This window comes from Tursiops truncatus, chromosome 6 (genome assembly GCF_011762595.2).
Source record: "Tursiops truncatus isolate mTurTru1 chromosome 6, mTurTru1.mat.Y, whole genome shotgun sequence".
NCBI lineage: Eukaryota > Metazoa > Chordata > Mammalia > Artiodactyla > Delphinidae > Tursiops > Tursiops truncatus.
Window position 1 is genome coordinate 11711086 of NC_047039.1, and position 21679 is coordinate 11732764.

The 21679-nt window shown below is 51.4% G+C and overlaps 1 protein-coding gene across 6 annotated transcripts in view; it reads right to left on the minus strand.

The window, feature by feature from the left end:
* PTK2B (protein tyrosine kinase 2 beta) overlaps positions 1-21679 on the minus strand; it is a 140175-nt gene that overhangs the window by 12392 nt on the left and 106104 nt on the right. For 4 of the 6 annotated variants that reach the window (XM_033857615.2, XM_033857617.2, XM_033857614.2 and 1 more), the window contains 17 exons: positions 13538-13600; positions 13279-13333; positions 12701-12841; positions 12208-12282; positions 11503-11604; positions 10645-10780; positions 10077-10116; positions 9601-9647; positions 8649-8699; positions 8001-8098; positions 7171-7255; positions 6842-6942; positions 6498-6613; positions 4755-4855; positions 4486-4575; positions 3153-3357; positions 196-304 (listed from right to left, as the gene is read on the minus strand). In XM_033857615.2, the coding sequence (XP_033713506.1) occupies positions 196-304; positions 3153-3357; positions 4486-4575; positions 4755-4855; positions 6498-6613; positions 6842-6942; positions 7171-7255; positions 8001-8098; positions 8649-8699; positions 9601-9647; positions 10077-10116; positions 10645-10780; positions 11503-11604; positions 12208-12282; positions 12701-12841; positions 13279-13333; positions 13538-13600 (1615 nt within the window). The remainder of the gene's footprint in view (positions 1-195; positions 305-3152; positions 3358-4485; positions 4576-4754; positions 4856-6497; positions 6614-6841; positions 6943-7170; positions 7256-8000; positions 8099-8648; positions 8700-9600; positions 9648-10076; positions 10117-10644; positions 10781-11502; positions 11605-12207; positions 12283-12700; positions 12842-13278; positions 13334-13537; positions 13601-21679) is intronic. The other 2 variants (XM_033857618.2, XM_033857616.2) reach the window with 1 other exon arrangement.

The following is a 21679-nucleotide window of genomic DNA, read 5'->3' on the forward strand; positions in this document are numbered from 1 at the left end:
TGCCTGCTCCCTTGCTGTCTCAGATTCCACCTGCCGATGTGCTGATGGATGGTTGGGTCGAAGGGCTGAGAGGACCATAGGGTGCGATCCTACCTACGCTGTGAGGGGAGTTACGCAGCGAGGCCTGGGAGGGGCCGCACAGGGGCCTGGCTCTGCTGTGATTCACGGGGCCAGTGAGGCCAGGGCTTGGCTCACCTTGGGTGGGGGTTCCTGGAAGGCCGTGGGCTCCAAGATTTTGGGAGGTCGGTAGCGAGCGTTCCTCTCCTGCTCTATGGCGACGTCCTTCTCCATCTGATAAATGTCACTGCCGGGGAGTCAGGTCAGATAAGGAGAGAGAAACAGGGTCAAAAATGCTACTGGGGGCTCCTCTCTGTGCTCCACCACAGTCCGGATCCCATTCCCATGTCCTCTGCACAATGCACTGGGGAGACCCCTCGGAGACAGGCTGCAGTACGGATGCTGCAGCCCCCCTCACCGAGGCTGGGAAGATCACGGAATGGGTCCAGGGTGGGGAAAGGTCCTCGGAGAACGAGTCCTAGCCCAACCGGACAGTGCGAGTGTGTCTCCTGCCCATGTCCCCATGCCTCTTGCCCTCCTGTCCCTCCTACTGGCACTGATAACCTGTATAGATTTCTGATGTCCCAGACAACCTCATGACAGAGGCCCGTGCTCTACGTCTCCTATTTTTCATTAAACCTCCCACCCATGCATTCCTGGTGTGTGCTAATGGGAAAGGGTGGTGGATTCCCTCCCAGATTAGCTAAGTGCATGCTTCTTGCCTTTTTAACCCAATCTGGTGGTTCCCAACCTGGGAATCACAGACCTCAGAGGACTCAAATAATTACAGGGGGTCCGTGAATCCACATGTTCACACGTGTACCAAGCACTGTCTGTAGACAAGTATTATGTGCTCTTGAAATAAATGTCTAAGCCCAGGATGGAGCCGCTACTGCCCAGGGGGTCACACCAGCAAGCCAAAATGCAGATAACTTTCGTGTCCCTCTAAATGCTCTGCTTGACCAGAAACAAAGTACCACCCAGTTGGCCAACCCAAATGCCAAACCAGCTCTGGGCTTTATACGTACTTCCTGTTCTCTATTCATCCTCTATTTTTCTCTTCCTTATTCTTTATCTTATAAAAGGGTCCTGACTTCCACCCCATTTTGCACTCTGGCCCTTGGGCACGGAGACTGCCACTTCATGGAGTGTTAAATAGTTTGTCTGTATCACTTAAATTGTCTTCTTTAATAATTTTTAACAGTACTACTAAATATGTAATATTTGGTGTTGTGTTTTCAGATGTATATGCATTATATTGTATGCAATAAAAAAATCATTATACGGCTTACTGCATTCTGTCAATCAGTGGATTCTAGAAGTGTATGTTACATGGAAGAGTTCTCAAAATTCAACATTAAGAGGGTTCTTCCTACCCCCAAAGATTGGAAGCCCTCATGAAATCCTTTCTTAGCTCCAGTGGAGGACCACCAGGCTGGGGCCTGAGGGAGGTGTCCTGGGGTCATCAGGGTCATCTGAGAGGCTCCCCATGTGTCTCAAGCCTCCAGAATGAATGAAGACCCCGTGACCCCAGAGCTTCTGAGCCCCTCAAGTTACGTCTTTCAAACACTTTTCTCCCGGAACCCTTTGGCTTCTCAAATCTCCCTTATAAGGGACCAACAGATGAGTCTAGAATTAATCAGGAGCGTCAATGAAGAGAGAGTCAGGGACAGAGAGGCCTTCTAAGCTGGAGGTCTTGCAGACTGTGTTGGAGCCCTGCCTGCAAACAAATGCAGCATATCTCCCATTGCCTGGACCTGGGGTTCCCAGCCTCCCCCTGGGGCTCCTCCCCACAAGGCAGTTTCTGGGGGCTATTTTCTTTCTCCGAAAAAAATGCCCACATGTTGACAACAGTGTTTAAAGTTGCAGTATTTAACATTAATTAAACACTAGGTTCCCTAACGTAGGAGCCAGCAAACTAGGCCCACAAGGCCAAATGCGGTCCCCTACCTATTTTTGTGTAGCTTTAAACTAAGTATGGTTTTCACATGTTTGAATGATTCAAAAAAATTAAAAGAAAAATATTTTAGGACATGTCAAAATTACATGAAATTCCAATTTCAGTGTCCACAAGTAACGTGTCACTGAAACCCAGCTACACTCATTCATTTTATGTATCATCTTCAGTTGCTTCAAAGCTACGGCAGAGTTGAGTAGTTTCAACACTGTATAGCTTGCAAAACCACAAATATTTATTGTCTGACCTTTTGTAGAAAAAGTTTGCTGACCCTCGCCCTAAAGGATGACAAAAGAAGTCTGACCACCCAAGGGGGCACTGGTGGCAGGCGGGCCACCAAGGCAACAGGATTACCCTCTACAAGGCTCTCCAACAGCAACCTTCACCAAGGACCTCCCAGCACCCGGGGTAATGGCTCTTGGGCACCTGAGAAGGATCAGACCCTCAGGCCACCAGTGCTTCATTCAGAAGGGACAGGGGATGCCTGTCACTGTCTTCACAGCCAAAAATCACTCCTTTCCCTGCTGTCTGGGGGGAACAATCAGAGGCAGAGGAAAGGCACAGGGGTGCTGCCAGGGAAGCAGGTCCCGTGCCCAGGCTGGTTGCCTGTAAGATGCACCCCAAACCTCAGCAAAGAGCACAGGCGCTGCAGTGAAAGTCTGAAGCAGCCTTTGAATTCAAACCTAAAATATATTTTCTGGGCACATACTAGGAGCAACGCCCTGTGCTCGCGGTTAAGAGATGCAGAGATGGTGCGGCTGACCCCACTCTGCGTCTCTGAGTTCATATATCTGACAGTGAACTCGGCTTCAGCCTCCTGCCTTTGACACAGCACTGAGCCTCTGTAAGGCCTCCTCCACTGGGAGGATGGGCTAACTCCACTTGGACACATGGCGCTGTGCTGGCCAGGGGGTGGGATGACGTGGGGGCGGTCCCGGGGCAAGTCCCAGCCCCACCTGCCATGCCTTGGGCACTGAGTCACCAGCTGAGCCTGAATTCCCTCCTCCCTCGGAGGGGACCAGGACGCCGGCTGCATCTTGTTTAAGGAAGGATGTGGTAAACCTGTAAGCGCTATCGAAGAGGAGACCTGCTCTTCAGGGGCCCTGGGCCTGCAGCCCCTTCCGGCCTCCTTGCTCACCTGAGGCTGCACACGAGCTCAGTGAAGCGGGGCCGCTCACTGGGGTCGTAGTCCCAGCAGCGGGTCATGAGGGTGTAGAGAACAGGTGGGCAGAGGTCAGGCTTGGGCAGCCGGTCCCCCTTCTCGAGCACCCCGATGACATCCTTGTTCTCCAGCCAGAAGAAGGGCTGCTTCCCGAAGCTCAGGATTTCCCACATGCATACGGCTGAGGGTGGGAGGAGACGTCTCAGGGCCCCTGCTGAGGGGACTCTTGCCTAGAGAGGCAGCCCACCCTCCCCAGGAACAACCGGGCAGTCCGCACTCAGCGCCTGCCAGGGACCGCCCTGCCTTCCTTCGTTCCCCGTATAGCATCCCTGGAATCTTGATCACTATGGCGGTCCACCAAGGGACCAATCACCTGCATCCGTAAGCGAACTAATCCCCCCACCCCCTGGCCCCTTCCACATGGAGCTGTTAGGGTCTGTGGGATGTGGAGGGGACCATCAAAGGCACATCATTGGGACCACTGGTGCCTTCTCTTAGGAGTGGGTGGAACCTCCAACAGAAAGCTGGTATATATGTCAGTTGGGACGTATATACACTACTATGTATAAAATAGATGACTAATGAGAACATACTGTATAGCACAGGGAACGCTACTCAGGGCTCTGTGGTGACCTAAATGGGAAGGGAAACTAAAAAAGAGGGGATAGATGTAGATGTATAATTGATTCACTTTGCTGTACAGCAGAAACGGACACAACATTGTAAAGCAATTAGACTCCAGTAGAAATTAATTTAAAAAAAAAAAAGAAAGAAAGAAAGCTGGTGTTCAAAGCCTAGCACCAATGCATGCTGCCTATGTGACCACGGGCAAGCCCCTGACTCGCCTGAGCCTCAGTTTCCTCATCTGGAAAATGGGAAGAATAATAATGAGATTTTACTGGGCTGGCTCTGGGGACCTGAGAGGGAGAATCTACACAGTTGTGTGCTCTGTAAGCGGCTGTCCATCTGCCACCTGGTTTTGCTTTCACCTCACCCTGCACCTCCTTCTCGGAGAAAACCTCAGCTTTGCCTTTGAGGATCCCCTCCAGGGTGGCCCACCTTAGTCCCGGGGCTGGTTGGTGGAGCACGTGCTCACCTCAAGAGCCTTTTCTGGGAAGATGAACCCAGGCTGGCCCTTAGCCCATGTCACCCCCGACCCACCACTGGCCTCCCCACTTCTGGGACTTCTCAGTGGCTGTAGCAAAACAGAACCTGGGGGTCCAGACCCCTGCTTCCTGTGCCCCCTCTTAACCTGGTCACAGAGGTGAGAATCGAACACTTTTCCACGCCCTCCAGGAGGTCCACTCACCAAACATCCAGACGTCACTGGCTGTCGTGAAGCGGCGGAAGTTAATGGACTCGGGGGACATCCATTTGATAGGGAGACGCGTCACAGAAGCTTTGGGTGGACAGAGGGTTTACAGTAGTTATTAGAGAAGGAGATCCAGATTCATGCAGAAATGCAGCCTAGTCTCCAGAGACTGTTGGCCTGGGCTTGCCAAACAGTCACCTTTTGAGGGGATTCTGGCTCCAGCGACCCCTCGAGGGGACAAAGCCGTAACACCACCTGCACCTCACCTTTGTAATATTCCTCATCCTCAATGTACCGGGAAAGGCCAAAGTCCCCCAGCTTCACACACTCAGGGGAGGCCACCAGGATGTTCCGGACAGCGATGTCCCTGGAGGGAAGAGGCAAAGACACAGGTGAGTCAGCTGAGAATGCTTCAGGGGGACAGACAGACAGACAGATGGACAGAGAAGCAAAGGAGAAGAGAGCTTCAGGGCCCCGGCCTCCGGAGCAGAATCGGGCAGCTTCTGTCAGTCGGTCCTTCCTGGACCCACGAGCCGTCTGGCTGGAGCCCAGCTCAGGCGGGAGCCTCGGCTGGCCCACCGTCCCTGCCACACACATGCCTGTCGTCTCCCTCCATTTCGTTGCTGAGTCCTGTCCCCATGACCCCTTCTCCCGCGTCTCCACCTCCAAGCCTGTCTCGGTTCCCCAGACTTGCTCCAGTCACCGCCCTGCAGCCTGTATTGTCCCCTCTGCCAGGGATGCCGTCACCCTGCTGACGCTTCAGGGAAGAAGCCCAACCGCTCTCCTGGTCACAATTAACAACCTCTTCTCGTTCTGTGATTCCAGCAGCCGCTCACATCTCACTTCCAGGGAGCCCTGGGCTAGGCAGGACCTTCCAAAGACTACACACACCCGAGCCATGACACAGAGACCCTCAGAACCCCGGTACAGAGGAGGAGACCGGGGCAGAGAGCTGGTGGAACGTGCCCAGCAGGTGGCTGGTTGGGAAAGGCATCAGCCCAGAGCTGAGGTCTCACCACCCGCAGGAGCCCTCGCTGACTCAGTTACCTCATGTTCCCAGCATCACTTCTAGCCCCAAACTGGCTTGTCTCTTGCTTCTCCCAGGCAGGCTCCACTCCCTACCGTTTTTCTTTATTATTGAAAAGATGACTTCAAAGCACGACAACTTCACACAAAGCTGCAAATCTGGTATCCCACCACCTTTGCCCCATGACTATCCACCCTAGAAGATGCTAGAACGTGAGCTTCACAAGGAAAGGGATTCTTGTCTGTTTTGATTATTACTTCATCCCGGAGCCTAGGACAGTGGCTGGAGGCCCACGGGAGGAGTTCGATAATATTAGTTGCATGAGTGAGTGAATGAATGTTCATATCCCCCGACATGGCTTTGTGTAGTGTCATCCATACGGCCACATATCTGAGGTCGATGGGGTTGGATTGAAGAATTCACCCGCTCACCCCGGGGCTCTGAGAGCACCCCGTCCAGGGGATCATGTTCCCAATGGTGGGGACCTCCTTTCAGGGAATGGGGACAAAGCCGGGTGGAGAAGGGGCCAGCTCCACAGCCAGATGGAGGATTGGTCTTGGCAGCCTGGAGGTGCCGGGGACCAGGGCAGTGCCAGCCACTTGGGCTGGCAGGGCCCAGACCCCAAGATCATACCAGCGCTGCCAGGACCCAGTCTCTCCTGCCTGGCCAGCTGCCGCCAAATGGAACTGCTGGAGGACAGCAAGCGAGGAGCAAGCAGGGAAGTGACCTCCTGGACCCCCAGGGAGGCGGCCTGGACAGCACTGAGTTACAGGCGGACACCTCGGACTTCAGAGCTCCTCTTAATGGCAATCCTGGGAGGAACATATTGCCGTTCTACTCTTCAGAGGAGGAGATGGGCTCAGAGAAGGTGATCACATTGTCACACAGGCAGGACCAAAGCCAGGCCTTCACCCCTGTTCTGTGCGGCTACAAAGCCCTGCTTGACCCCAACCTCTCCAGGCTCCCCCACCCCCAGCCCCACCTGTGGACACAGTTGATGCTCTCCAGGTAGGCCATGGCCTTGCAGATCTGCAGCGAGTACAGGACAAGAGTGAGCACCTTCAGGCAGTTCTTGTTTCGCTCCAGGTAGTGGCCCAGCTGCAGGAAGGGGAAGATGCCCTGAGGACCCTGCCCGGCCGGGGCATGGAGCTGGGGGGAGGGGGAGGGCACACCCAGGCGGCAGGACTGTCTGGCAACTTCCTCTGCAAACGGCCTCTGGGCTCTTTCAGCTGGGAGTTAAGGGCCCCCTGGCTCTGAGCGCATCCCCCGCCCCCACGGCAGCCCAGCTGTCATCGCAAGGGTCCTCCTCAGGCCCCTCCAGCTCACCTCCCCGTAGGGGTACAGTTCCATGACGATCCAGGTGGGCTCCTCTTCAATTATGCCGATCAGCTTCACGATGTGCGGGTGATCCAGGTTCCTCATGATCACTGAAAGTGGCAGCGAGAGAGACGGGCCCGAGCCCTTCTAAGGTCCAAGGTGAGAATCGGGCTTGGCTGGTCCAACCTGGAGAGAGCGGCGCAACCCTCCTCCCCTGTGGGCGCCAGTGCCGTCCGTGGCCTCCCGGCCCTCTCTCCGGGCCCTCCCTGTCTCTGAGTCTGCATAGTGTCGGGGCCTTTTCCAGCTCCTGGTCTGGGGGCCTCCTCGGGGACGCCTACCTGCCTCACTCACGAACTTCTCCTTGCTGTCCAGAGTGCAGTCTTTCTTGCAGGTCTTTACAGCCACGTTGATTTTCTCCCCTTTCTGCAACGAGAGTGTGTCCAGGGCCCCTCAGTCCTGCCCAGCACTTCCCTCCCCGGCGTTCCCACGGTCTTCCCACAGGGAAACAGGTGATGTCTGGGCGTCTGGGTCTCCACGAAGCCTGCTCTTCCTCTGTCTCTTCCCCTCCTCCCCTCCCCACCCCCTTCTTCCTGATCAGGACTGGAAGAACTTTCGAGATCAGATCCCTCGAGCCCTGGGCCGTCCAGATGAAGACATGGAGCCTGAGGGGCCACGTGATCTGCCCAAAGTCAGCGGGCTTGTTTGGGGCACGTGCAAGGTCATTGTCAGACATGGCGCCCTGGTCTCTTTCTCTTTATCATTGGTTTTGACATTTTTGCTGCCCCTTTCCTCTGCTCTGGCTTTTCTCCCAGGCCTGGTAGAAGCACAACCACAAAGGCAAACCTTGTCCCGCCCCCTTGGCGGCCTCAGATCCCACGCTTCCTTTTCTCACAACCGCACTACATGGCGCCTCCCCGTCGAGCTCTCCCACCAAGAGTCAGTCACCCCCCGGCAGGTGCTGCCTCTCTTTGGATCCCTGCTATTGCTGCCTTTCTTGGAAATGACTCTTGTTTTCATCACTCCCTGTGTATTTCATAAATACTGCAAAGACCAAGTTGGGGAAGATAAACACACCACGGCAGCCACCTCCAACTCTAGAGCATTCGAGCTCCTTTCTCATGCTACAGAAAAGCAGAGGAGGAGTGTCAGGGAAGAGGCTGGAACTCACGTGACTCGTGTAGACACCTTCATAGACCTCCCCAAAAAAGCCTTCACCAAGAATACGATTCAGGACCACATCTTCCCGGGCAATGCCATACTGTGGGCCTGCACAGGTGGAGAAAGCAAGACAGTCCTGGAGTGCAGAAACCAGCTGGCACCCCTGGGAATCCGAGTATCTGCATCCCCGGGAATCTGCACACCTGCATCCTTGGGCATCTGAGCATCTGCAGGCTCCGCCCCCTCCTGCCCAGGCGTTACCAGACCTGCCCCCCCACCCCCACCCCGCCAACCCCTCAGCCAGGATCCAGGGGCTGGGCTGGGCTGGGAAAGGGGATCTAGAAGGTTTCACTGTCTCAGACAGGGGAAGAGTTGTTCCCTCTGAAGGCTGGGTCCCATATCCACAGGCTTAGGTTCCTTCCGCCCCCCTCCCCAGGGCACACAAAAGTTCGATGGTGTGGGGATATAAACAATGATTTCCGCTTTCAAAATCAAAGACGGCTCACTCAGCTTTGTCCTTGTCTGAGGCACACGTGGGAGAGGACAAAGGAAGGAAAGAAAGTCCCCATTTGGTTTCACATGTGTCCCCAAATGTCACTTCCCAGGGCCCCGGCTGTGGTTGACGTGCAGGGGTGGGGTGGGGCGGTCAGGGATCTACCTCCTGGTCTTCGCAGGGTCTCGTCGGGAATCTCTGCATAGATGTCTGATTCTGGAATGACAGAAGGAGGACACCCCATGGGCAAGATGCTTCAGGGGGCACCACCAGGAACCAGGTGTGGGGCTCCCCCGTGCAGGCCAGTGGAACCAAGCTGACATCACGGGGAGGGGTGTGGGGAGGAGCCAAACAAGAACTGGGCTGCTGTCCGGCATTTCAGAGTGGCCATAGGGCCCAGGCACCTCGGCCTGAGTCTTTGCTCACTGCTGCTCACAGCTGTTATTTGGGGCAAGTTGGTTTGTCTCCTTTAATCTGTTTCCTTTTCTGTGAAATGAATGTTTCTGGGGAATGCAAAGATTAAATAAAATAATACCTATTATGTATTTAATGCTGTCATGAACTGAATGTTGTGTCCCCGCCTCCAAATGCTAATGTTGAAGTTCTGATCCCGTGTGATGGTATTTGGAGCTGGGGCCTTTGGGGGGTGATTAGGTTTAGATGAGGTCATGAGGGTGTAGACCCCATGATGGCATTAGTGTCCTTAGAAGAAGAGGAAGAGAGACCAGATCTCTCCATCTGTCCACCATGTGAGGACACACAGAAGGTGGCTGTCTGCAAGCCAGGAAGAGAGCCCTCACCAGGACCCAGCCATGCTGGCACCTTGACCTTAGACTTCCAGCCTCCAGAGCTGTAAGAAATCAGTATCTGTTGTTTAAGCCCCTGGGCCCGTGGTTTTTGTTATGGAGACTGAGCTGACCAAGACAAACACGGTGCCCTATACTAGCTGCCCAACATAGGTGAACTGTTATGATTAATGACATTTTAAGCCGTCATTGAGCAGTCATGGGGGAAGTTCATTTTTCTGCAACTTTGAGGGAATACTTGATGATGTCACAAGAGCAGGCAGAAGAAAGGCTCTGGGTGCAGGCAGAGGACAGCAGATGGGCAGGCTTACCTATGCTGCAGCTTTCTGAGAGGTGGGGTCGCCGAGTCTCCAGGTTTCTGTAGGGGAAGATGGGAGGGCAGAAGCCAAGTGAGCTCAGAGCCTGGCAATGCTCCCCCAGGGCAGCCTCAGCCCCCTCTCTCTCACCCACCCTGCCTGGAGAAGCAGCCTGTCCTTATGGCAGTAACCTGGGAGCATGGCCCAGGCAGCCAGGGGGCAGGAGGGAGGGAACAGCAACAATACCACCCCCTCCCCCCACTAAAGATGATGCCAGGTGGCATTAGGGCACAGGGATATCCCTGCATGAATTTTCTGGGAGAAATTTACTGGTGAAAAATCACCACTTGTGAAATGCTGGGATTCCAGCATTTTCTCCTGGGGTCCAGAAACCAGAAACCATGGCGGGGAGGCTCCCTGTTTGTTCTGCCTTTCCTGGGAAGACACAGGCTGAGTGCGGGGCCAGTTCCCCACCTTCCGGGTGTACTCACAGTGTGGGGATCTGGGGCAGGCTGTTCCGCTTCTCACCATCTGGGGAGAGGGGAGGAGAAGGGGGAGCTGGAGTCAGAGACACAGGGTCCTGGGTGCACTGCTCCTAGGGGCCAACACAAGGGACACCCCTCCCGCCTTTCTGTGGCCCCTGAAAGTCGGAGTGGAAGCTGGGTAGGCGTCTGGCCTGAATTGGAATCTTTTTAGTAGACGAAACTCTCAGGCTTCCTCTGCCACTGTCAAGTGTTCCAGCCTGACCTCTGCTTTCTGACTCCATCCCCAAAGAGGAGGGACCAGCCATGTTCCGGCAATAGCTTTGATTTTCCCAGGGCTACAAATCCTCTCCTCTAGAAGCCAGCCCCCATGCCGCCCTTGGCCAGCGGGGCCAAGGCTGTAGCCAAGGACCCAGGATGGGACCACGGGGCACAACCAACAGGGCTGGGTGAGCCCCAACCCCACACCTCCAAAGCCTCTTCATTCACATATCAGTCAATGGTTTAGCTTCTCCCGCTCTGCCTCTGGGAGGGCTTGGCTCAGCTGTGCCGCCATCTGCCCGTTGGTCCAATTTACCTTCAAGTGGAAACACACCTTTCTTGGGTCGAATGATGAGAGAGCCTTTGTGCTCCCCCTGCAGCCGGCAGTAACCATCTACGAGGTCAGCCATGTTCTCGGCCTCTGCCAGAGAGGAGGTTTTGATGGACAAGGACTGCAGGGAAGAGACCAGCCAAGGATGAGACCCCAGAGCCTTGGCTAGAGTCTACCCCAAGGGACTGGAGAAGAAACTGCAGGACTCTGTTGCCCACCCCCGGCCTGGACGCCATCAGCCCCTCTCCTGGGGCTCAGCTTGCATTTCCCACCGCCACCAGAGGGCGCTCTCATCACCTCTCCCAACTGACCACCCTACACTCTAGGAAGGCAGCTCCAGGTTGGCTTATTCTGGTCCTTCAGGGCATAGCACATGCCTTGTACCTAGGAGGTGCTCGGTATGCAAGAGCAGAAACTGAGAGAAGGGAAGAGGGAGGGAGTGGGGCAGGGGACAGACGGATGAAAGGAGAGATAGACAAACTGTTCACAGCCTGAGGTCTCTCTGATTCTCCCACCCACAAAAAGCCCTGGGGCCCCAAGGTCTTGATTCTGAGTCACTGTCACTTGTTCAAAGTTAGACCTCTGACCCATACCTTGATTTCTGATCACTTTACCCCCGCTCCCCGCCCCCCCCCAATCTCCTACAGCTTCTTTCTTGACATTTTTAACAATAACATTGCTTCCTGAGATAGTTTCTTTAATTTATCATCATCCTGCTACCTTGTCTAAGAACCAGGTGCCATTTTCTTAACAAGATCTCAGGCCAGGCTGGCCTGAGCAGGAGCTCCCAGCCTGCAGCCGTTCCCAGTGTCTCCAAGCTTCCGGGTGCCCAGGGATGCTCACCTGAGGGGCGCCTTCAATGCCTATCTGCAGTACCGCCTGGCCCTCCTCCAGCAGGAGGCACCTGATGGACTTGATGTGCTTGAACTGGGCCAGGCAGGTGGGCTGTGGGAAAGGAGGGGGTCCTTCAGACCATCCCATTCCTGGGATCAGGCCATGCAGATGGGTCAGTATGGTGTGGGGATGGGGCCTAAGAATGAACTGAGGACTGGAGTCTCTCGCGGGGATGAAGAGGGAATCAGCGATGATTAAGGAGGATCATCTAGCCCAAGCCCCTTGCAGAAGAAAACAATTAGCCTGGAGAGAGCCAGCGCTTGCCCAAGGTCGTAAGCCAAGGTGGTGGTGGAGCCAGGGCTGGACCCAGCCCTTCTGACTCCCCGGGGCATGATTACCCCATTTTGCCATTGAAAGAGCAACTCTTTCATCTGAGCCAGAAGAACGATAGTAGTGTCCTTCCCTCTTCCCCTCCCCCCCAAACCACCCCGACCCCCTCCTCTGTGCAGGGGACAGTCACAGGGATGTAAAGAACCATTAGCCCCATGCTGTTATCCCAAACACCGTCTCCACAGCTACTGATAACCAAGGGCCTCTCTGCTCTCAGCAGTGGGGGAGGAAGAACCTATGGGGCAGGCCAGGGTACAAGGCAGCAGAAAGGGGAAGACGGCTCTGCCTGGGGCTGGGTGGGGCCTGCCCCCAACCTGTCTCTACCTTTGCATCTTGACTTGTCAGCTGGCGGATGCCTTTAGGGCCGATGACCAGGTCCACAGTAATGTTCCATCCTTGCTGGAATCAAAGGAGAGATGGGCTGTTGCCCCAGTTCTGCCCGCCCATATTTCAGAAATCTGAAAACAGCTCACTAAGCTGGACATGAGCCATTGTCTCCCGGGCCCTCCAGCTCCTTCCATCCTAACCGCACCCCGCCATACAGATTACCCCCCTCCCAGCACCCTGCCAGCACTGCCCACCTCCCAGAGTTGGAGCCAAGATTTCAGTTCCCTTCGTCAGGCGAGTGGCTTAGCGTTAGTTGCATTTTCAGATACATTAGGGAGGCCCTGATGCTACAGAACTTACAAGCAAGCCAAGCCGCTTCTCGGCACGCCCCGCGCCCCCCCTCCCCCCACACCGAGTTGCCTTCATGGCCCCCTTGCCTGAGAGGCCTGGAATTCAGGTCAGGGAGAGAATAAAGAGAGCGTGGCATTACAATGAGTTCACAGCGAAAGGTCTCCTGGTCGATGTTGGCAAAGCCCGCGAGGGTGTTGAAGAACTTCATGACGCACTCCTCCTCCCGGAGCGAGGCATACTGCTGGAACGTCTGCTGGATCATCTTTCGGAATTGCTTGGGCTGGGGGAGAGGGGCAGGGGTGAGCGGGGCCTGATTCCTTCCCTTACGATCTCACCGCAAGCCTGCCTGCTGCTGTAGGATAGTCCCCAGGCCTCTGCCAAGAGGGCAGTGGTGATGTCTTACCCACAGTGCACATCTGTTGTCTCAAGGGAGCTCACCATGGCCCTGGGAGGGAGGCAGGGGAGATGGCATCCCCGGTGCTTAGGCCACAAAGCTAATTGGCCTCTGATGTGGAACTAGAGCCGTGTTTCCTGATTCCCAGCCACAGAAAGGGCCCGCTGGATGGAGTGGTCCTGTGTCCAGATGGCCCAAGGCAGTGCAGACCCCTGGCTTCCCTGACTACCCCCAGCCCCATCCCTTTAGCTCTAGTCCTAGGGGGGACACAAAGGAGACACGCAGGGAGTCTTTCTGAGCTCCTCACCCACTGGTTTCCTCACCTTTAAGTTCTCCTGCATCTGCTTTGGGAAAAACAGGTCCAGCCCCACTTCTTTCCTGAAAGAAGGGGGAGAAAAGCAGCATTTGACTCCCCTTCATCCCCAACCCAAGACTTCTGGCCAGTCAGGGAAAGGCAGGAGGACCAGGGAGACAGGTCCTTCCTGGCTGTGGTCTGGGGATGAGGGGGTGTATGGGGTGGCAGGAAGAGCTGGGCAGCAGGAAAGGAAGGGAGGAGAGGCTGGGGCCGGTCCCAGGACTTACTCCAGGAGCTCGAAGTTGGACTTTTTGTCCAGTGCGTTGTGGGGCATGTCCTTGAAGAACCGCCTGGAGAGAGAGAAGCCATGGAGAGGCTGATGGCTGGGGAATCGGAGCCGGGTCACCCAATGCCCACATGTTGGCCTGGAAGCCCCCTCCCCCGTTCCGTTGGGAACCACTGGGAGGGAAAAGTTAGGAGAGTCGAAAAATTCGATATTTAGAAAACCATGAAGAAAAGGAAAACCCACAAATTTCCTTCCTAGAAAAGACTCCAGCTGTGCTCTGGGGGGCCCAGTTCTGGGACAACACAGTTGTTGGGCAGAGGAGGAAGATGGTGCTTCTACCAGTGGCCTCTAAAAATAAACGACCCAAGGCTGCCAACACCTGACTTATCAGCTAAGGAACACCCACCTCCACCTTTAGGCTTTGGGCTCCCTTTGTGATTTCCTTTTCCCTCATTTGCTATCTCTGTATATGTGTGTATGTAAATAATTGTTAAATGTATTAATAGTACACAGGAAAACTTTAGAACTTATGGAACAGAATATGAAAATAAAAATAATCCATAATCCTACCACCAGGGGTGACATCTATTAATTTGTTTTACATATTCTTTAAGTCCCATTTTCTCTTAAAATGTATGTCTTGATAAAGATTTTTTTTATGTATTATGTATTTATAACAATTAAGTGGAGATCAAATAGCCAATGTCCCCATTTGTGTTATCCTCCCTTCCCTGCTTGGATCACTGTGTCTAGTAATTTCTTCAACTGTTGCAGACATTGTCCCACTCTTGATTGTACATTAGAGTAGCTCAGTGTTACTTTAACCCGGGTATCCTTGTGCACATCTGGGAATAGTTTTAAGCTACAGATACCATAAGCAGAGAGGGGCAAGCAACTTATGATTCAAAAGCAATAAATTTACATAATTCACAGTGTTTAGAAAAGAGTAAGGTTAGATCCTCACCTCGTACTTTATTCTAAACGGATTAAAGGGGAAAATGTTAATAATGAAACTATTTTAAAACTAGAAGAAAAGCTAGGGAAATATTCCCAAATCATGGGATTGAGAAGAATATCTAAAGCGTGAAATCATAGAAGAGATCTCCAATAAAAACTTAAAACATGTAGTGCTATGTCCTTAACAATTTTTAATAAATGGTATTTTTGAATATATTGTCAATCAAGATAAGTAGTTATCTTTTAATAATTATGGTATCAATTTTAGAGAAAAAAATGCATTGGAAAAAACCTGACTGGATCTACCCTGTTAATGGAGGTTATCTCTGGCTAATGAAATTTCAAATGATTTTAGTCATTTTTTTCCCCCTTTCTACATGTCCCAAATACTCCACACTGAACAGGTATTACCTTTTTACCTGAAAAAAAATTTAAGGCAGTGAGATTAGTCAAACCATCGTAATGCACGAGTTTTCTGGGTTCACTCCCTGCTGAGATGGCCTCCTCCATGGCTACACGTTTCCCCTATGTAGTAAGTTCTTCATTCGTTTCCCGTCCTCTCATTAGGCCCCTGGAGCTACGGAGACTAACTTTAATCCTTTCCTAGATGCCATATACTTGAAGGCAATTCTTTTATCATCACTTCTCTCTTCATTATGGTCCGTTCTCTTCTTATAGTCCCCAACACACACACACACACACACGTGCACACACACACACGTGCACACACGCGGGTGAACGCACACACACACACACACACACACACACACCAGGGCATTGTCCTCAATTACTTCAACTGCTTCACTCAGATGACAAAAAGTGATGCAAAGTAAGAATGAGGAAGAAAAACTGGCTCTGTGGTGAGAGGGGCACAGGAAGACAAGTGGTTCTTTCCAGCTGGGGCAGGCCCAGTTATTCCAAATGCCAGCAGTTGGAATGGAGGGAAAGCAAAAGATAAAAAGTTTCCTATAAAATTTCTCTTACAGAATCAAAGACAAGTACATTAAAATGAGTTTCAGGGAGTAATAATATTTAATGACGGCTCAGTAAATATTGTTGAATTATATTTCACAATATTGAAATGTATTTCTAGTCTATCTCCTTCTAAGAAAAGATGCAAGGATAGTTTTTTTTTTTTCATTTTTTGTTGCTGTTGTTCTTTTTGGGTTTCTTTTGGCTGCACTGTGTGGCATGCAGCATCTCAGTTCCCCGACCAGGGATGGAACCTGTGCTCCCTGCATTGGGAGCCCAGAGTCTTAACCACTGGACCACCAGGGAAGTCCCTAAGATACAGTTTTGAAACATATTTAAACAAAATAGAGTTAGAAAGAAACCAGGCAATGAGGTAAATGAGATTAAAAAAATGTGCCAATCTGTGGCTTGGGCTGGTTGCCCTGGCAGCCAGGGTAGTGGACAGAATACCTCGCCAAGTGCTTAGCTCATCAGGAGATAATATTGACCATAAAACAAGGACTGCATTTCTTAAATTAAAAAGTGTGAAAAGCCACTGATCGAAAGAAAACTAATAGTCGTAACACTCATTCTACCAAAAAAATGTGAAGCCAATTTCATGGTTTTTTCCTCCTGCTGCAATTCTGGTAAATACCAATCGTATAACATTAGAGCACAATTCAGTAAATGTGAGAGTAGGAGGGCCTGACTAAATGTGGTCTGAGTGTATGACCTTCCAATGGTCTAATTCAGTGGTTTTCAACCAGAGGCAATTTTGCACCCTCTCCCCAGCCTGGAAACATTTGTCAATGTCTGGAGATCTTTTTTTAGTCACAGCTGGTTGGGATGAGGGGTGGTCCTACCAGCATCTAATGTGTAAAAGCCGGGAATGCAGCTAAATATACTACAATGCATAGGATGGCCCCCACAACAAGGAATTGTCCAGCCCCAAATGTCCCTCTTGCTGAGGCTGGGAACCCCTGGGAACCTGATCCAAGGGGAGAACTTGGGAAACTAGAAAGAGTGGCTCTTCCCTAACCCCACTTCTTGCGACCGGGTGCCTGACAGAGCGGGACTGCAGATGCTGGAGGAGTGTTCTAGCTGAGTAAGGGCAGATCTGCACTCTGGAAATCAGACAACAGGTGAGCAGGGGTGACATTCAGTTATAGGGCACGAGGAACTCATCCAGGGCTCTTCCCTGGATGGAAGATCGTTTTCCTCTTCCTTCCACCCGAAGGCACTTGCAGTTAAGATCCAAAATGTCCAGTCAGTCATGGCAGCTTTAGAAAGTTTTCTGAGCCAGTGTTCCCTGCGGCTCTCCGCATTCATAGGAGACCTCAGAGCACGCCTGTGCAGCTTCCACAGCAGGCAGCACGGCCACCCGCATTTCCTCCTGGGTTGAGTGAGCTGCAAAATGTACTCCCAGGTAACTGAACGAATTGGCTTGCTGCACGCAGTTATGGGATTCTAACAGAATAAATGTTAGCACGTGTCCACCAGAGAAGAGGAATTGAGATCTTTCAGGGTTATCCCTTCATTCAAACACATACTGTGCTCTCACCGTGTGCCAGGTGAAGGCGGCACCAACCCTGAGTTCCAAGGTCTGATAGATTTCAGACTAGTGGATGTGAACAACTGGGCGCCTGCCGTGTAAGTACGGCAGATCCCTGCAGGGTAGGACGGGCGGGGTGGGCACAGGGAAGGGGAAGGTTTCGAGGTGGAGAGACCCTTGAGGCTGCTCTGCAGGAAGAGCCCAGGGCCACCCTGCTTATTGCCGACATTTCACAGGTGTCCTCTGAGCTTTTCTATGAATGTAGAGGGCAAGCAGGCAACCCTGGCTCAGTGCATTTTCTAAAGCTGTCAGAACAAAGAAGAGATTATCAGGCTGAAAAGGGGTACTAGGCGAGTATTCCACGCAGAGGGGATGCACCACCCACTGAGGAAGTGACAGCTGCTTCCCAGTCCCAGGTGACAGCGGTCTGTTAATGTCACTCCTGGTTTACGATAACGAATGAATGAATGAATGAGTTTTGAGACTGGGGATGGATGAAAGAATTCTGAGGACTGGGGTATTTAAATAAGCCTTAGTAAAAAAAAAAAAAATTGGGGTTGGCTAAATGGAAAGGTGAACAAATTTGGAAATGAACACTGAGGAATTAAAAAGCATGAAAAATAACAGCAGTTTTAGAATGATTAAGGAGGTGGTGAGTGGAAAAGTTTTTTATTAGGAAAAAGGAAGATAACACATCTACACCATCCCAACCTCTAGAAATCCAGCTTACTGCCTATATCACTGATGGCCCTTCTCTCATGCACTAAAGATCATGTATTGTGTAACGCGGGCCTCTCACTGTTGTGGCCTCTCCTGTTGCGGAGCACAGGCTCCGGACGCGCAGGCTCAGCGGCCATGGCTGGCTCGCGGGCCCAGCCGCTCCGCGGCATGTGGGATCCTCCCGGACCGGGGCACGAACCCGTGTCCCCTGCATCAGCAGGCGGACTCTCAACCACTGCGCCACCAGGGAAGCCCTGTATAACTTTTGACAAAGGTGCCCAGTCACTCGAGTGTGCTGTGATCTGTGTCCCTAATGTTTGGAGCGGTTGAACATCACTGAGATGGCCGGGAGAAGCAGTCACCGCCCCTCATCAGATGGACCCTCTCGCCTGAGACTCATCTTCCCAATCTTCTGTGCTGAGCCCCGTCTCAGCTGCTGTCAGTGATCCCCAACCTGCCCCGGCTGCCATCCTTGAATGAGGCTGCACCTGCTCCGAGTACCCTCTAAGTGCCTGGCTGGTTCTCTGCAGCCTGGTCCACCCCTGTGCCTGGCAAACTCCAGGTGGACAGCAGGGCCTCTGGGCAGGCACAAGCCCCTGACTGATACTCAGGTAAGGACAGCAGAAAGGAAAGAAAAGCAATACAAGTATTAACTTATCACGAACATTTATACATCAACTATGAGATAAAATGCCTTTTGAAACAAGCCGAGTGTTCTTTCTCTAATCTTTTCTTATTATCCGTTACTCGCTAACTGCTGTTGGGTTACACATTCGCTCTGAGTTTTTAGGTCAGAGTGTTCTGGAGCTCTGCTGGGAGTGGACAATAGTCCTGGATGCCTCTGGTGAGGGGGAGGCTATTTGGTTCCTCAGACTGCGAGGGAACTCCAGCACGTGGGCCATGAATTTCACACTTTAATTCATAGGGGGATATTTAGAGAAAATATTTGGCATTTATAAAGCACTTCCAGTAAGGGGGCTTCCCTGGTGGTGCAGTGGTTGAGAGTCCGCCTGCCGATGCAGGGAACACGGGTTCATGCCCCGGTCCGGTAAGATCCCACATGCCGCGGAGAGGCTGGGCCCGTGAGCCATGGCCGCTGAGCCTGCGCGTCTGGAGCCTGTGCCCCGCAACGGGAGAGGCCACAACAGTGAGAGGCCCGCGTACCGCAAAAAATAAAAAATAAAGCACTTCCAGTAAATCAACAAAAAAAATTAATTAAGTATGATTCCAACTATATGACATCCTGGAAAAGGCCAAATATGACGACAGTAAAAGATGAGTGGTTTTCAGGGGTTGGGAGGGGAGGGAGGGAGGAATAGGTGGAGCACAGGGGAGCTTTAGGGCAGTGAAACTGTTCTTTAAGATACCGTAATGGTAGATACATTGTCACTGTACACTTGTCAAAACCCATAGAATGTACAATACCAAGAGTGAACCCTAGGGTAAACCCTAGGGTAAACTAAACCCTAGGTAAACCCTAGGCTTCGAGTAATCACTGTGTGTAAATGTAGGTTCATCAATTGTAATGAATGAACCATGCGGGTGGCGGATGTTGATGGGGACGGGGGCTTATGGGAAATCTCTGTACCCTCCACTCAATTTTGCTGTGAACCTAAAACTGTTCTAAAAAATAAAGTCAACTAAAGTAAATAAACAACAACATAAAGGTAAAGAGAAAAAATTAATTGGTACAAATGATGAATAACTAGTGAATATTTCCGTCTCTATCACTGTTCTAACTACTTTAAATATGTTAACTCATTTATTCCTCATAACAAGCCTGTAGGGTTGCTACCATTATCATCCTTCCCATTTTACAGATGAAGGAACTGAGACACAGAGAGATGAAGTAACTTGCCCAGTAAGTGGAAGACCCAGGATGCAAATTCAGGCAGCCCAGCTTCAGACCCTTTGCTCTTCATCATTATGCCCAATGGCTCCTCGCTATGAATTGAGTCCATTGAGGTTTCATCTTGGCAATCTCATATCTTGTGCATATACCATACTTCTTTCTTAAGCTAGGAAAGAATACATTTTCTTTTTCCTGGTGACACCATATTATCGGTAGGCAGGTGACACAACAATGTTAACAGGACTTTTCCCCATAATCTGTAGATAGACTGCACTCTGGAATCTTTTCAGGAAAAAAGTCACAGCCTTGGAAAATTCTGCATTACGGCCTGATTTTCAGAAATGTATCTGTCTCTCTTGGTTAGAAATAGTCATAACTTGACTTTAAAATAGTCCATGATAATGGATAGCTTTGTATTCAACTTTAAAAATTATAGGCTTGGAAATCTATGAAGTTTACAAAATAGGTGTTTTCCATATCCTTTCCCGAATATATATCTTTGTATCTCAAAGGTCAGCCCGTAAGAATAGGAACATTCATCTGACTCTGCTCATCAGGCTAGGGGAGAAGTGAAATAATACATCCCTGTCGTAAAACAAGCATGGGTTTTGGAATAATCCTGAGTTGATAAGACAGCCAACACCAAGAGACCATCCACTCCTTATAAGACCATAAATGGAGCCAGGTCAGTTGGCGCACTTTGTCCTCCAGTGTATTATTACAACCAATGATAGTTTGGGAGTGATTCGAGGAAAGTAGAACATGAACTAGGATGCTCATGGGTCTTCTCTATGTTGTTATTTTACTACTAAGTGATGGTATTTTGATAGTGACTTCAGTGATCAGAGTCTCAAAGTGACAATGGAGTTCTGGGTATGAGATCCACAAACAAAAAGGTAAAGGTGGGCTCTTTTGAGTTGTCTAATTTCAGAGGAGAAGATAGGCGTGTGTAAGTTGCAATGCTGTGATGGTCTTGGAAGGCATAAATGGCACATGTGATAAGGTAAACTTCGCGGAGAGCCCCCGAACCAGCAGCACGCAACTCCCAGGACCACTGCCAACTGCGGCGAGGTGGTCTGTCTTCCAACTGGCATCAGGGGTGCAGACTTCCTCTGTGCAGGGGACCCTTGTGTCCCCTGGCTTGTTGAGACAGCCACCAAGTAGGAAAGCAAGGAGGAGCCCTCCGAGGCTGTCCTTGACCTATTCTGTCACAGATGCCAGCAGTTTCAGAAGCCCCCCCCCTTCCCATCCCACGGCTCTCCCTGGGGGACCCCCAGCACTCTCTCTGAGATCGAAGATGGGAGCCAGAATTCCTCAATGCCCCCCAACTTAGTCGAAGCAGCAGCAGAGTCCTATTCTCTATACCTTTAAGGTCACAGATAGGGCAAGACTCACCCTGGAACCATCACCTCATACGAGGCTAACTGTCTCTAAATCATCTGGAAGACTTGTCAAAAATGCATGTCCTGGGACTTCCCTGGTGGCGCAGTGGTTAAGAATCCGCCTGCCAATGCAGGGGACACAGGTTCGAGCCCTGCTCCTGGAAGACCCCACATGCCACGGAGCAACTAAGCCTGTGCGCCACAACTACTGAGTCTGCACTCTAGAGCCTGCTAGCCACAACTACTGAGCCCGCGAGCCACAACTACTGAAGCCCATGTGCCTAGAGCCCGTGTTCCTCAACAAGAGGAGCCACCGCAATGAAAAGCCCGCGCACAGCAACGAAGACCCAACACAGCCAAATAAATGAATGAATGAATGAATGAATAAATAAAATAAATAAATTTTTTAAAAAAAGCATGTCCCAAAGTCCCATCCACATCTACTAAACCAGAGTTTCCAAGTCTTTCTAATATTAGTCATTTTAGTGGGTATGCATAGAATCTCACTGAGCTTTTAATTTGCATCTTCCTGGTACCTAACAACATTGAGCACTTTTTCATCTGCTTATTGACCATCAATATGTCTTCCTTTGTGAAGTACTTGTTTAACTTCTTTGCCCACTTTGTGTTTGGGTGTGAGTGTGTGTGTGTGAGTGTGTGTGTGTTTATTGAAGTAGGAGATCCTCATACATTCTAGCTAAAAGTACTTTGTATATGTTTTACGAATAT